We start from the raw sequence: 13791 nt of genomic DNA on the forward strand, positions 1-13791 counted from the left end.
TGATTTGTAGGGGTCCAGATTTTGCAGCTCTTTCAGAACATCAGCTATCTGGATTTGGGTGAAGGAGAAAGGGGGAGGCACCGAGTTGCAGTGGGGGGGTGCCGGGCCGTTGACCGGGGTAGCCAGGTGGAAAGCATGGCCAGCCGTAGAAAAATGTTTATTGAAATTCTCAATTATAGTGGATTTATCGGTGGCGACAGTGTATCCTGGTCTCAGTGCAGTGGGCAGCTGGGAGGAGGGGCTCTTATTCTCCATGGACTTTACAGTGTCCCAGGACTTTTTTGAGTTAGTACTACAGGATGCAAATTTCTGTTTGAAAAAGCTAGTCTTAGCTTTCCTAACTGCCTGTGTATATTGGTTCCTAACTTCCCTGAAAAGTTGCATATCACGGGGGCTATAAAAAAATGCAACTGACATCGATATAGATTTTCCATGTCGGTGTCCATCACTATAAAAAAGTCTACAGTGTACACACAGACCCACACACACACGTACCTGTGGTACTGAGACAGGCTCCTCAGGCTGCGGTGCTCTAGCTTCTCCTCATGCTTTCTCAGGGTGACCTTCTTGTTCAGGGCAATGTCCACTCTGATCAGGTCACAACTGTAGCCAGCGAACACAAAGATTGTTGCCGTGTTGGCTGACTGGATGGCCTCCTGCAGAGACATCTGGACAGCCTGATCGAGGTGCGAGCCAGCAGCAGGGAGGGAAGAGGTAGCCATGGCACCACCATCACCATCATGCCGAGTCATCTTCGTCATCTTCTTGGACAGCTCCAGAACCTTCTGCAGCTCCTCCTCCTCGGTCAGGGACCTCTTTGTGGTTTCCATGGAGTACTGGATGGCCAGAGACATCTGGGCCTCCTCGTCCAGGGTAGAGGAGAGTTGCGTGGCCCAGGACAGCCCTCCATCCTGGGCAACCAGAGGAGCAAGAGCAACCTCATCATCACTACCCCCTCCATCCACTAGCTGCTCTGTAGCCTGCTCCTCCACGTCTGCGTTGTCTCTGTCTGGGCCCTGGTCAGTGCTGAGGGCCATGGGTTCCCCGGCCGTATACAGATCCTCCTCAATGTCAGTGGTTCTGGTCAGACTAGAGAGTCCAGAGTCCACCATCTCATCTATGGCTGAGAACAGCCTCTTTGCCTCCTCTATAAGACCTGGGATCAGTACATACGTTTTCAGTGATTGCAAAACAACAATGCCAATAGAATAACTCCCTTCTCTGAAGATTATTCTGGCCACTGTGCTTCCATATGCTCTTCAGGGTCTAGGCTGGGTTACTGTACAACACTGACAATTTATGTAAAACGTTTTTTTTTCTCCCAAATACATGTGATTGCTATGAGAATAATGAAAGTATGTACCTATGTCTGGAGCTGAGAGGTCGCTGGAAGTCTGGTTAGTATGAATCAGAACAGATGTGGAAGCCTGTAAGGAACCATCTGAGGACCTTCTCTGGAAGCTCTGATGGGACGTCATATTCCACGCAGCCTCAAAGATGTCCTGTAGGGAGATCACAAAGCTAGAATACACCAGAGACATACTGTATATAGACATACAGAAATATACACACATATATTGGACAGAGGAGGCTGGTGGGGGGGAGCTATAGGAGGATGGGCTCATTGTAATGGCTGGAATGGAATAAATGGAACGGCGTCAAACATGTGGTTTACATATACTTGATACAGTTCCGTGAATTCCATTCCAGCATTACAATGCGCCCATCCTCCTATAGCTCCTCCCACCAGCCTCCTATGATCTCTAAAATACACCATTTGCCTAACCATGCTTATCCAAACACCATAGAGGAACAAGTTCATGGCACAGAAAACAAATTGCATTATACATCCATGTGTAGATCTTTATCATTCGGCAACCTCCTTTGTCAAGTGAATTAGTAATGATAGTAAAAGCAGCAATATTAATATTGTCACCATTGGGCCAGCTACCTCGTTCTCCAGGGGTTCCCAGTACACCTTCTCCATGTTGATGTAGACCTGGAACTTGGCCTGCATTTCCCTGAGGATGCTGGCCCCCTCTCCCTCCTGGATGAGGAACCGCGCCACGCCCGGTTCGTTCACTGTGATGGTTCTGGTCACGATGGACGACACCACGCCCCTCAGAACCTCATCAGCCATTTGACACGCCCCTGCTTTGCCGTGTATCTACCAATCACAGACATGACGAGTATGAAACTCTGTATAAGACCATTATTCACAAAGACATTGGATACCCTTTTCACACTAGCGTGCCAACCTTAACCGTACTGTTCTGGCTCAGAAATGTTCTTTTCACATTGTCCTCTCCAGCATGTGTAACCAGGCCAACCCAGTACAGCTCAGCTTGACTCGGTTGTGTGAAAAGGTTATGAGAGGTTTACCGCATATACTGTGAATGAATTTATATAAACGCAAGGGAATGTTTATATGCTATCTCAAAAAGGTAAAACACCTACTCTGAGTCCACAGACGCCATGTGCGTCCAGAGGGAAGATGGACACCTGGTCCATATCAGCCAGTAGCTGATGATGGTGGGTCTGGATGTACTTCAACATGCCTGGCTCCATAGAGATGATAGCCTCCGTTTCAATGGGTGTACTGAGGAACTCCACTATCTTAGCCTGCTTCTCCTCCTCCAAACCTCTCAGAGTCAGGACATCTAGCTGTCCCCTCTCTGACACCTTAGCAGAGCAGAGACCCAGAGACTGGAGGAAGCCAGTCCACTCCTGGGCGTACAGCATACACTCATACTCTCTGTCCACGGGGATACTGAAGTCAGACAGCAGGGTCTTCAGCAAGCTACACGCCTGGCTCACCAAGCTGAAAGACGGAGACGTTACCATAACAACGCAGTCCGACACTGTGTACATGGACGGCAGTCCCTTGTCCTTCAACGTCTGCAGCAGCTTGTCTTTCACTTCCTGTTCGGCCAGGAAGTGGGCCTTCTCGGGGTCAAAGGTGAGATGAGCCTGGGCCACACCCCCGAGGAACTCCAACATAGCGTTCTTCAGCTGCTCCAGCCCCAGCCTGTCAGACCCGGCCATGTGGACCCCGTCTTCCCTGATCTGGACGCTACAAGCTGGGTGGGCCAGCTGAAGGCTCTGGAGCAGGGGACTGAGCTGGAGCAGCTTGAGTTTCACTGGGTCAGGGACGGAGATGTGGCTCGACATGAGCTCTGGGATCGATGTTAGGTCCTCCATGCCTCCCTGGGCTGCTGTTGCCTGGGACACAGGGTGGGACAGCAAGGGGACCAGGGGCTCAGAGGTAACCTGATGGGAGGACTGAGAATGGTCACTGGTACGGGCTGCAGGGAGAGAACCAGTCTGCAATTGCCCACCACTGTCTGTCTGCGGTGTGTTCGTTGTGTTACTATCGGATGTTCCATTCAGAGAGGTCAGGGGAACGGTCAGAGGTGAGGAGATGTCCTCTGATTGGAGGAAGGAGAAGTAAGGCCTGACCATCAGATCCGTCTTCTCGAGTTTGTGTGATTGTTTAAGGACACGTTCCACTGCTGTTAGATGTAATAAGGAAGGGAATAAAACACATTCAACAGCTACATAGAACTTGCATGCTTTAAAGCCATCAAATTCAAATCTGGATCTCGAAGCCAGTTCCAGTACATTCTTCCCTTCTTATCAGGGACTGATTTAGACCTGGGATACCAGGTGGGTGCGATTAATTATCAGGTAGAACAGAGAACCAGCAGTACTCCAGACCGTCATGGTAGGATTTGAATACCCCTTCTTTATAGCTTTTATGTTTCATTAACATACAACAACATTAGTACTTTAAAATGAATACAACAGCTACAACAGAAATGCTTGTATACAAATGTACGAAGTCCTTTTTTTCTACAGTAGAAAACATAACTTACATTCAAAACACACATTCAGTAGAGACACAGTACATTAAAAACATATAAGTCTATGTTCAAAACTTACAGTCAAAGCCCAGGAAGGAGACCCTGGCAACCCCCTCTGACATCATGGTGACTTCCTTAACTCCACCGCCCCCACCCCGTTGGCTCTCCAGGTACAGACTGAGCATGTCTGCTGTGATGCTGGGGTGCAGGTTCTCCACTAAAATGGAGTCCGTCTGATCTATCTGTTCCAGAACGATCTGCACTCCATCCAGAGGCTTCTTAGAAATCTTTGTGAAAAGCTTCTGGAAGTCTGTGCATGCAAAATAAGGAAGAATACACACATTAACTATACTGTATCCAAAAGCATAGCCACTTAAAATACATTCATAATTATATTGTTTGCCAAATCATTTCAATTACGTACTTAAAATCTATGGTTTAGTTTATACTTAACTTTTATGCAAAGTTCAAACTTCCTAAAAGGTTTAAAAAAAAAAAAAAAAGTGATACTGATAGGCTTAAAGCTGGAATACTTAAAGAGATATTGCCAATATCCTGAAGTGAGGTCCTTTATCTACTTCCCCAGATGAACTTGTTGATACCATTTGTATGCCTCTGTGTCATGTATGAAGGAAGTTAGTAGTTCTGAGAGCCATTGCTAACTACTCATAGACCTCCAGTCATTGTGCTAACGCTAGTTAGCAATTGTGCTAGTTAGCAACTTTCTTCAAAATCCACGCAGACATAAAAGGTATCCACCAGTTCACCCATCTCCTGAAGTATCCATAGATTGTTATGTGGTGGCGCAGTCCATCCAGTAGTACTGAATTTCGGCCTCAGCTGAGCAACTTAACGCATTGATTTTCCTTTGTACTTTCTCATTTTCACCATTTGTTTGCCATACGTCCATGATAAAAATAGCCTTTATTCCAATGCATTAGATTATCATTGTTTGCTTTTGTCAGCTGTTTAGAGCGCTCATTGCTTTGTTTTCAGGTGGCCAGAAGTAGCAGACCATTTATTTAGCTTTATCATTTTCTATCAATATTAGTTATTTCCTGGATCAGCTGATGATCGTCGACAATATCACCAGACAATTAGACACCAATGCACATCCAATCCATTCAACAAGTAGGCTATACGCTAATGACAGTAGGGCTATAGTTGACGGTTAGAAGTGTGTCCTTGAGAACAGTTTTCACGGTGAAACAATGAAATGTTACGTAGGCATTGTTACACTTATAGTGCATGTTCCGAGATTGTACGAATCATGGATTGTGGCAGAGTAAGTTCAATGTTTTTCTTCAAATTGTTAAACGCTTACTAGTGACAAATAACACTGTCAAATGTCAAGAAAGAAAGGTAGTGTTTTATGTCACACAATCTGGGAAGACTGCAACTCATGAACGAGGGTGTAAAACATGTTTCGATTCAAATAATTAATTTAATTGAATGTAGACTACCTATTCTGTGTGTTCAGGTGTCTAAAACTGCCTTGTCTGAGAGGGTAGTCTACCGGCAGTGGTGTAGACCTAGTGGAGTGTCGTTTACCCACCCTTTGAAAGAAAAAAGAAATGCATTGAAAGTATAGGGAACTGAACTTTTTCCACCGCAACTGGCAACCAGTTTACCCTCCTACTTTTTTTTTTTTTTTAAACACTACATCACTGGCTACCAGTGGGCCTATTTGAACTTCATTTTAATACACACTGTAGCCTAGTCTAGTAATTTGACCGTGTGTTAGGGTGACCATCACGTTTTTACCGGGACAGTTTCAGCCCATTTCAGGTGTCCCAACTTTTCAGGCTACAAAAAAAAAGTATATTTGTCAGCAAGACACATAAATTAATGTCGGCCTAATCGATGGCAATCGCTGAATGTCATTAGGAACACTTTCTGTCATTTTGTAAGAGATGTCTATTTCCAGTCATCAAATGCCACAAGTATACATCCAGTTGGAATGCTGGAATTATTTTGGAGTGGACGAACATGCCTACTTTTTGAAGTGATTTGTTTGACAATCAGATGAAAATATGGCTTGCTGTATTCATGCCACATTAAAAGGTAATACATTTTTACCGTTTAAATTATGTCTTTATTATTAGGCCTAGAAAATACATTTTGTGCAAGTGCGTGCACTCGATACAGACACCCCCTAAAAGTCATGGTGTAAATCGAACTCTGCATGTCTGTTTGTGATACTACAACATCAAAGAAGTTACAAACAAACTGGTTTTTTTCCTTTCTGACATCATTGCACACACGATAGAAGAGCACAAAATGTACTGCAATGTTTTTACAACGCTGCACAATATTCCTCAGCACGCCAACAAAAACAAGAGTGGTGGGGCGGCTTGTGATGCCGTTTCCCCCTACTGTGGATTCCATCTTTGAACTTGATAGGAAAACCCCTAACCTTTATTGACGGTCTGATGGAAGTGTACTAAGACCAGGTCCCTGCCAGGTGAGGGGTACAGAGTGTAATCGTCTATGTCCATTCCCATCATGTTCTCTACATACAGCTCCACCAGCTCCTGACTGGTGGTTGGGTTAACCCCCCGCAGCAACAGTCTCCATGGATCCTTACACGCAGGCTTCCTCACGGTCAACTCAGCGTTGTGCAGGACATGGGGTCCTTTAGACAGGACCCTTGCTGCAACTGTCAATCAAACACAGATATAATCAGAATGCTATGGATAGCAATGGAATAATTGTTTTTGGTACAACAGTATCATTAATTTGTGGACCACAGGAATACTAGCTGTTGCTTAGACATCACCTAATGGGGATCCAGATAAAGAATGAATCGTGAAGATGTTGTGTAGGTACATAGGAAACTTATCAGCCTTCAACATGATATCAGATTACAAGGATTACACAGACTGAATATATTCTTACCATCTGCCTCTTCAAACACTAATATGGCCCGGCTCCCTTCCAGCTCCACAGACACCAGACTACCTCCTCCAGAACGACGCTTGTTCTCAAAGTACAAATACAGCAGCTCATCCTCCACCTCCTCAGGTACTCCCAGTACCTCCACTGTCCGGTTCTCTTGGCTTTCAACAGACATCCTGACATACAACACAGGAATAATCCATGGGATTGATTGACAATCTTTACAACTTTTATCTTGGCTTTCTAACGGTGAAGAGAATAGACTACTCTATTGCATAGCACAAGGTGAAAGTAAATATCATAGCCAACAGTCAGGGCCTAGTGTGAGCACACCTGCAGCCAAGTGTGTATTGGTCACAAAATATGTCCTATTCGTCTGCAAAAGTAGAGTTAAGTTATTGACTTAAACACAAATACATCGGTGAATATAATACAATGTGGGGGATTTTTAGTACATTAGTTCTCATTTCCGAAGAAATAGAAACCATCCTCGACGTACAACAACGCAAGCAGCACGAAAGGCAAATTACACAATTGCATAATAAAAAGGAATAATAACTCTCGCTGGGTATAAATATAAACTCGTCCAGTTAGTTGTCGGGTGGTTTTTTTAAACACACTTTTATTTGCAGTTTGTCAGGAAAACTTACCTTATATACAAGCATTCTCAGATCATGACGCACGGAAATGTTTTCACTAGCTACTTCCTGGTTGTTCGTCATGCCACCGGGTAGCGGCGCTTTTGTGCCAGCTACAGGATTTATGCGTTACATTTACAGTAGCAAGGCCACTTGAATATTTTATTTTATTTTAATTTAACCTTTATTTAACTAGGCACGTCAGTTAAGAACAGATTCGTATTTACAATGATGGCCTACCCCGGCCAAACCCGGATGACGCTGGGCCAATTGTGCGCTGCCGTATGAGACTCCCAGTAACAGCCGGATGTGATACAGCCTGGATTCAAACCAGAGACTGTAGTGACACCTCTTGCACTGAGTGGCGCCACTCGGGAGTAAGTAGGCCTAATTAGTCAGAATATCCTAATTGGTTAAATATTCATGGAACATGAATGGAGGGGGAGAGAGTCAGAGGATGCTGATGATTCTAGCTGGGTCATGTTCATGACTACAATGTAGTTCTACACTATAATTTGTAGCCTAATGTATGTATGTATGTTTATACCTTGATCCTTCAACAAGAGAGTCTCAGGAGAGCAAAGATGACATTGTCATTATGCTCTTGTGAAGCAGAGCCACTGGCAAATAACACAGTTTATCCATTATCCATTAGGTCAGGGTTTCCCAAACTCAGTCCTTGGGCCCCCCCTCCCTGGGTGCACGTTTTGGTTTTTGCCCTAGCACTAGACTGATTCACGCTTTGATGATTTGAATCAGCTGTGTAGTGCTAGGGCAAAAACAAAAATGTGTACCCAGGGGGGGGTCCCTGGACCGAGTTTGGGAAACCCTGCACTAGATGATAGTGCCCTCTAATGTAGGGTTTCCCAAAGTCGGTTGTGTGTGTGTGTGTTTTTAAAAACGTGGAGCGTGTTATTATCACTGATATTGAATTAATTGACCATTAATAATAATACTCATACATGGTGTTACTGGTCTCCTTTTTTAAACAAATCTTTATTAAAATGAAACATGTTACAGGGTCTCAAAACTTGTAATGTAAAACATGGGAATAGCTCAATCGCAAACGCCTTGTGTCCTCTCTCCGCGTCTCCTTCTCAAAACCCATTGGTGGAGAAGGTCAGAGGGGCGGGACCTCTGCTTTCTTATCCAATGGAATTTGAGGAGATGAGGAGAGAGGATGTGAGGAGTATGCATTTGAGATCTTCCCCATGGCTCAAAAAATGCATGGGGGGAGGGATAAGACTTTCGAGCAATGAAAATAACCATTGACTGACAGAGTTGCCTCAAGGCACATAACTAAAGTCCTAATGTCCCAAAGATAAATCAATCACAGAGGCATCCTTCAGCTTATCTTATGATACTTTAAATACAATAACGCAGGAATATGAGTTATCTTACCATGTCATTTCTCCTGTGAGATTTTTGTTGTCATCTAAAAGGTGAAATTAAAATATGCAAGCGAGAGTGTAAAATATATTTAAAATGCATGAATGAGTGAAATAACACAAGATTCAAGCACCCCATGTAAAACTAAAGGGTGAGTGGTTCTGAATCTTACTGGCTTCAATGATATCACATTTAATAAACTTCAAACAAATATTCCCCTCAGTGCTAGGCAGTGGTGGAAAAAGTACCCATTTGTCATATTTGAGTAAAAGTAAAGATACCTTAATAGATAATGACAAAAGTGAAAATCACTCAGTAAAATACTACTTGAGTAAAAGTCTACAAGTATTTGGTTTTAAATATACTTAAGTATCAAAAGTAATTTCAAATTCCTTATATTAAGCAAACCAGACAGCACTATGTTCTTGTTTTTTTAATTTACAGATAGCCAGGGTCACACTCCAACACTCAGACATTATTTAGTGAGTCCGCCAGATCAGAGGCAGTAGGGATCTGCTCTTGATAAATGCGTGAATTTAACCATTTTCCTGTCCTGCTAAGCATTCAAAATGTAACGATTAATTTTGGGTGTCATAGAAATTGTATGGAGTAAATAGTAAATTATTTTCTTTTGGAATGTAGTGAAGTAAAATTTATGTTGCCAAAAATATAAATAGTTAAGTACAGATATCCCAAAAAACGAATTAAGTAGTACTTTAAAGTATTTTTACTTGAGTACTTTACACCACTGGTTCTAGGTCACTACAGTTTCCCATCATCGTTAAAGGTCTGATACATTTCTCTTTATCAGAGTCCAACTAGTAGAGATGTATTTGAGAAGCCCCTAACATCTGAAAAGCCTGTAATAAATAATAATACTGTATTTGGTCATGAGTTATTGCAGAGCTGGCATGAACAGCAGCTCCAGAATTGTAATACTGTACATGTTAAATCATTTATCAAAGAATATTGCACTGATCCCTCATAAGAATAACAAAGGCACTTTGGACCTACTTAACTAGTAATAGGAATATCATGGATAAAAGGCACTTAATACATTTTTTATAAAATTACACCCTTCTGTTTTATGGGGTTACAACTGTACATGGTGGCTAAATGTGAATATGAAATAGTTTTGTTTCAGTCATCTATATAAATCAACCAGCATCAGTTCTGTATCAAAACCATACCCACTGGGCACACCACGTAATCTCAACGTGGACAATTGGGTAATATTTGGTTGAGACGTTGATCAATGAGAATACAACCTATATTCACTTGCTCAAAAAGAGCCAAAAGGTTGTTGAATTCCCAATGTGTTATCACTATGCTTTCAACTGTCTAAAAGCACAACCAAATTCCAACAGAAAAACAATGTCTAGTTTTTGGTTGAGTGGTCACCTACGGTACCTTCAGAAAGTATTTACACCCCTTGACTATTTCCATGTTTTGTTACAAAGTGGGAGAAAAATGTATTTGTTATTTTTTTGGTCAATGATCTACACAATAAATACATTTATGGGAAATAAAACAGGCATATATTTAGATAAGTATTCAATCCCCCAAGTCAATACATGTTAGAATCAACTTTGGCAACGATTACAGCAGAGTCTCCAAGATCTTTGCAAACCTGGATTGTACAATATTTGGCCTTGCATTTTAAGGTTATTGTCCTGCTGAAAGGTGGATTTGTCTCCCAGTGTCTGTTGGAATGCAGACTGAACCAGGTTTTCCTCTAGGACTTTGCCTATGCTTAGCTCTATTCCTTTTCTTTTTATTCTAAAAAACTCCCTTGTCCTTGCCGATGACAAGCATACCCATAACATCATGCAGCCACCACCATGCTTGAAAATATGAAGAGTGGTACTCAGTGATGTGTTGTGTTGGATTTGCCCAAACATAATGCTTTTTTATTTTATTTTACCTTTATTTAACCAGGTAAGCTAGGTGAGAACAAGTTCTCATTTACAAATGCGACCTGGCCAAGATAAAGCAAAGTAGTGCAACAGAAACAACAACACAGAGTTACACATTGAATAAACAAGCATACAGTCAATAACACAATAGAAAAAAAGAAAGTCTATATACAGTGTGTGCAAATGGCATGAGGTGGTAAGGCAATAAATAGGCCATAGTAGCAAAGTAATTACAATTTAGCAGATTAACACTGGAGTGATAGATGAGCAGATGATGATGATCAGATGATGGTGTGTAAGTAGTGATACTGGTGTGCAAAAGAGCAGCAAAGTAAATAAAAACAATATGGGGATGAGGCAAGTAGATTGGGTGGGCTATTTACAGATGGACTATGTACAGCTGCAGCGATCAGTTAGCTTCTCAGATAGCTGATGCTTAAAGTTAGTGAGGGAAATCTAAGTCTCCAGCTTCAGCGATTTTTGCAATTCGTTCCAGTCACTGGCAGCAGAGAACTGGAAGGAAAGGCGGCCAAAGGAGGTGTTGGCTTTGGGGATGACCAGTGAGATATACCTGCAGGAGCGCGTGCTACGGGTGGGTGTTGTCATAGTGAGCTGAGATAAGGCGGAGCTTTACCCAGCATAGACTTATAGATGACCTGGAGCCAGTGGGTCTGGCAACGAATATGTAGCGAGGGCCAGCCGACTACAGCATACAGGTCGCAGTGGTGGGTGGTATAAGGCACTTTGGTAACAAAACGGATGGCACTGTGATAGACTACATCCAATTTGCTGAGTAGAGTATTGGAAGCTATTTTGTAGATGACATCGCCGAAGTCGAGGATCGGTAGGATAGTCAGCTTTGTATTCAGGACATTTCTTTGGCATATTTTTCAAAGTTTTACTTTATTGTCTTATTGCAAACGTGATGCATGTTTTGGAATATTTGTATTCTGTACAGGCTTCCTTCTTTTCACTTTGTCATTTAGTTTAAAATTGTGGAGTAACTACAATGTTGCTGATCCATCCTCAGTTTTCTCCAATCACAGCCATTTAACGCTGCAACTGGTTTAAAAATCACCATTGGCCTCATGGTGAAATCCTTCAAGCGGTTTCCTTCCTCTCTGTCAACTGAGTTAGGAAGGACAACTGTATCTTTGTAGCGACTGGGGGTATTGATACACCATCCAAAGTGTAATTAATAACATCACCATGCTCAAAGGAATATTCAATATCTGCTTTTTTTACCCATCTACCAATAGGTGCCCTTCTTCGCAAGGCATTGGAAAACCTCCCTGGTCTTTGTCGTTGAGTCAGTGCTCGAAATTCACTGCTTGACTGAGGGACCTTCCAGATAATTGTATGTGTGGGGTACAGAGAGGAGTTTGTGATTCAGAAATTGATTAACACCATTATTGCACACAGAGCGAGTTCATGCAACTTACTGGACTTGCTAAGCACATATTTACCCATGAACTTATTTAGGCATGCGATAAAGAGTGAATCAGCTTTTCATTTTTATAAATGAGTTTAAAAAATAAATAATAACAATTCCACTTTGACATGTGGCATTGTGTGTAGATCAGTGATACATCTAAATGTTATCCATTTTAAATTCAGGCTGTAGTAACAAAATGTGGAAAAAGTAAAGGGTGAATAGTTTCTGAACGCACTGTAAATGTGTCTCACTGCAGTTAAGACCATTTAAAAGCACAACAAAGTTCAAATGGGAATACAATGTCAGATATGTTATTTATACAATAACTTAATGTGTTATCACTTTGCTTAATCTAATAGCACAACTAAATGACAGATTGCAGTTAAGAATACATGACATTAAAATGACATGGTGCAAGTGATCAATACTGTTTATTGTAGAAATTGTGAAGCGGTCCACAGACCTGCGATCTTCAACGTGCACTCTTTTTTATAAATAAATAAATATATTCACACACAAAAATAAATATATATTACATTTACATTTAAGTCATTTAGCAGACGCTCTTATCCAGAGCGACTTACAAATTGGTGCATTCACCTTATGATATCCAGTGGAACAACCACTTTACAATAGTGCATCTAAATCTTTTAAGGGGGGGGTTAGAAGGATTACTTTATCCTATCCTAGGTATTCCTTAAAGAGGTGGGGTTTCAGGTGTCTCCGGAAGGTGGTGATTGACTCCGCTGTCCTGGCGTCGTGAGGGAGCTTGTTCCACCATTGGGGTGCCTGAGCAGCGAACAGTTTTGACTGGGCTGAGTGGGAACTGTGCTTCCTCAGAGGTAGGGGGGCCAGCAGGCCAGAGGTGGATGAACGCAGTGCCCTTGTTTGGGTGTAGGGCCTGATCAGAGCCTGAAGGTATGGAGGTGCCGTTCCCTTCACAGCTCCGTAGGCAATCACCATGGTCTTGTAGCGGATGCGAGCTTCAACTGGAAGCCAGTGGATAGAGCGGAGGAGCGGGGTGACGTGAGAGAACTTGGGAAGGTTGAACACCAGACGGGCTGCGGCGTTCTGGATGAGTTGTAGGGGTTTAATGGCACAGGCAGGGAGCCCAGCCAACAGCGAGTTGCAGTAATCCAGACGGGAGACGACAAGTGCCTGGAATATACATTCTTATATATCCTCAGTTTATGACAGACACTTCAAAACCTTGTTTCTTATGATTTGTTTTGTTACTTTATGCAATTTATGAATGTGCTATTCAATGCATTTCTATGCGCTTTAGTAGTAAAGGCCAAAATCAATAATTTATCCCAAAAAAATGTTTATACCTAAAGGAGTTCTAAAATTCAAAATCAAATAGCTAAGGGATTCATAGTATTACCATCCAAAACAATTCCATATGTCAGCTCAGCACCCCCCCCCATACATTATTAACTTTTAAATTAACCAACAGATTCAAACTATTTGCCGATACGTATTATCTATTTTTAGTTGAATCCTGGGTTGAATTGAAACAATAGATGTTGATGACTTCGCAAATGCTATATAGGCCTAAATAGCATCATTGATGGTATGTGATTGATAAAGTACGGTTATGTTTCCTTTGCATTGTTAAACCTCCCCTTTGGAATGACTTCCAACAGCGAAAG

The 13791-nt window shown here is 42.2% G+C and overlaps 1 protein-coding gene across 1 annotated transcript; it reads right to left on the reverse strand.

The window, feature by feature from the left end:
- Positions 1-5940: 5940 nt before the first annotated feature.
- Positions 5941-7459, reverse strand: par10 (Poly polymerase 10). Its single transcript, NM_001140613.1, is given in 3 exon segments — positions 5941-6522; positions 6762-6937; positions 7412-7459. Coding segments are annotated over 2 exon segments (423 nt in total). The 5' UTR covers position 6937; positions 7412-7459; the 3' UTR covers positions 5941-6274.
- Between the last annotated feature and the right edge of the window lie 6332 nt (positions 7460-13791).

This window comes from Salmo salar, chromosome ssa14, assembly GCF_905237065.1.
Source record: "Salmo salar chromosome ssa14, Ssal_v3.1, whole genome shotgun sequence".
In the NCBI taxonomy this organism is placed as follows: domain Eukaryota; kingdom Metazoa; phylum Chordata; class Actinopteri; order Salmoniformes; family Salmonidae; genus Salmo; species Salmo salar.